Source organism: Apium graveolens, chromosome 8 (genome assembly GCF_009905375.1).
Source record: "Apium graveolens cultivar Ventura chromosome 8, ASM990537v1, whole genome shotgun sequence".
NCBI lineage: Eukaryota > Viridiplantae > Streptophyta > Magnoliopsida > Apiales > Apiaceae > Apium > Apium graveolens.
This window is the reverse complement of record NC_133654.1, coordinates 71,732,215-71,734,872: the sequence shown is the minus strand read 5'-3', so window position 1 is coordinate 71,734,872 and position 2,658 is coordinate 71,732,215. Positions and strand designations below refer to the sequence as shown.

The following is a 2,658-nucleotide window of genomic DNA, read 5'->3' as shown; positions in this document are numbered from 1 at the left end:
TTGCTATTTTAACAGTCAAATATTAGTTTGACTAGTATTAGTAACTAGTGTTTAGTCCTGTATTGGTATCTTGATTTGTTTAAAATTATTTTTAATTGATCCAACCGTATGGATGTCAAAATAAATATATTTTAATGATATAACCAAATTTTCAGACCAAAATAATTTTATTTGGTTTTTATTATTTTAACAGTCAAGTAGTAGTTTGACTATTACCACTAACTAGTGTTTAGTCATTAATTGGTGTTTCTATTTTTTTAAAAATATTTTTTCTCGATCCAACCGTATGGATGTCAAGATATATATATTTTAGTGATATAACCAAATTTTCAAAAAAAATAAATTTATTTGATAAGTTATTTTCACAGTCAAACATCGGTTGACCAGAATTTTTTCTGGCTCGGCTCGGCTCGACTCGTTTATGTTCGCGAACAAGCTCGTGTTCGGCTCGTTAGTTAACGAGCTCGAGCTCGAACACGTTTTTTGTTCGATTAGAAAGCTCGGCTCGGCTTGGTTCGTCAGAAAAAAATTAAAGCTCGGCTCTGTTTGATCAAAACTCGGCTCGGCTCGATTCGTGAACAGCCCTAGTTTCTTGCATAATCTGTCAAATAATACAAGAACGCAAGTAATGACAAAGAAGTCGATGTGCATCCAAGGCAAAATTTATTTGGTACATGATGAAAAAATGCAAAATAAAGATGATATTAAAAGGTCCACGTACAGTCTGGATAACGGGAAAAAGGAAAACATTTTGGTTGACCCATTGGTCATGTTTTATGAATATTGATATCCCAACTACTTGGACATCTTAATATAAGCAACGTGAGATGCATTAGCCACTTGGTTCAAAGCGCCTAAAACTGTAGCCAACAAGCACGTTGAAGCTTCTTCCCTGTAGAAAAATCCCAAGCACTTACAATCGGAGTCGCATTTCTTTCTGCAATTAGCAAGTGTGCTTCGTGGAGTTCCACTTGTAATGCCGTTCGTGAAATGCTCGACACCCACAACTTTGTAGTAGTCCACAGCCCCCTTACCGCACGCTGGCAAAACTGGTACTGCACAAGTCTTGCTCCATCCTGTCAGCCCACTAGAAGTTGGGCAAGCTACACACTGATCATCGCTGCATACTCCAAGTGATCCGCATCGCTGTGGCAATTTACATTCGCTCTCCCGACCTTCATCTCTGTCGAAGAGGACGTACGTAACTTCCCATGCACCATAATCAACGTGCTCTTCGTATGTGTAAATTCTTAAGTTGCCATCGCTATCAACACGGAGCATAGAGTAAGTCGTATTGTATTTTGCTCTTGACAATACAGCCGAGCCACTAGATGTGGTAGAGTTGTTCATGAAGGATTCGAGGTGAAACTCATTTGCCCAAACTGTGTCACTTTCTATATTAGTAAAAGGCTCAATTGTAAACTGTATTTTAGTTAAAGTATCTTTGCCAGTTCCAAACTCCGTTTTGTAATAGAGTATGGGAGTTTTAACATTGGCAGGCTTGTAATACAAGGAAAGCTGGCTTTTCTCCAAAACGTATGAGTACGGCCCATTCGAGGCGTCGACATCAGATAGTCTACTCACGATCTTGTTTGGACCAGTTGATAGGAGATGTTGGCCAACCAAAAGTGTATCAGTTGGGTGATCAAAGCTTTGCCAGACAAATTTGCCCGTGGAGTCAATTAACACTAAATTACCATTTGTAAGTAATTCCAAGCGTACCACGTCTTTGTTGGCTGTACCAGTTTCCCAAGCGATGGTGCCATCGACATCAGCTAAGACGAGGTTCCCGTCTGTGCCAAATGTCAATGTAGCCTTCTCTCGGACAGGTTTGGCACGATTGGCGTCCCAAACCCAACGCATGGTCGATTCAGAACGACGATTGCCCATGCGTAGTCCGAGGATGAAGGCAGTAGGAGTGGTGTTGTAGAAACAGAATTGGAATGGAAATCTAGCAATAGGCAAAGTACGGTAGCTAGCATCATATTCGACAATGTACTCGCCTAGTTCACCTTCGTTAGTATATTTAAAAGTTGCATTCGCAGGAACAACTGCTTGTGCGGAGGAGATTGAAATAGCAATGAGTAATGAAATAAGAATTGGGTAAGAAAGCATAGAAGAAGTCATTGTACTTCGTTTTGTAATAATGGTACGTGGTTATGACAATGTTGGAGATGTATTTATAGGCAGGTTTTTTAAGTGGCCCTTCAGATAAGGGAGGACAATAGGACATTCAAATGCGATGGCTCAGTGGACTCGGAAACGCGTGGGATTATTTGATGCCAATTACTCATTTATTCTACTCCTCAGTCTTCTAAAGTTTTCATGTCCTATTTTTTAAAGTTTACGTACGTAAAAGGACAAAAAACTTTGGACGTTATCTACTAGTGATCACTTTCGTTTCTTATGAAGATTAGGAATACATTCGGCTACCTAGACTTCTTCTCTCAAGTACAAATCTCTAATCTCTGGAAATTACTTCTTCTCTCAAGTACAAATCTCTGATCTCTGGAAATTAATACTACTTCAAATAATAACGTATTGTAAAAAATAAATAATAATAACCTCTATAAAATACTTTTATCGGGTGCCGACATGGGAGGCAATTGAAAAAATGGCAAATTTTAATAAAATAATAAGATAATAAATTTTTGAAAA

General features: G+C 38.5%; 1 protein-coding gene across 1 annotated transcript; it reads right to left on the bottom strand.

Moving 5' to 3' along the window:
• Positions 1 to 680: 680 nt before the first annotated feature.
• LOC141678477 (epidermis-specific secreted glycoprotein EP1-like) lies at positions 681 to 2,167 on the bottom strand. Its single transcript, XM_074484810.1, has one exon. It carries the CDS (start codon positions 2,125 to 2,127, stop codon positions 796 to 798), a length of 1,332 nt encoding a protein of 443 aa, XP_074340911.1. The 5' UTR covers positions 2,128 to 2,167; the 3' UTR covers positions 681 to 795.
• Between the last annotated feature and the right edge of the window lie 491 nt (positions 2,168 to 2,658).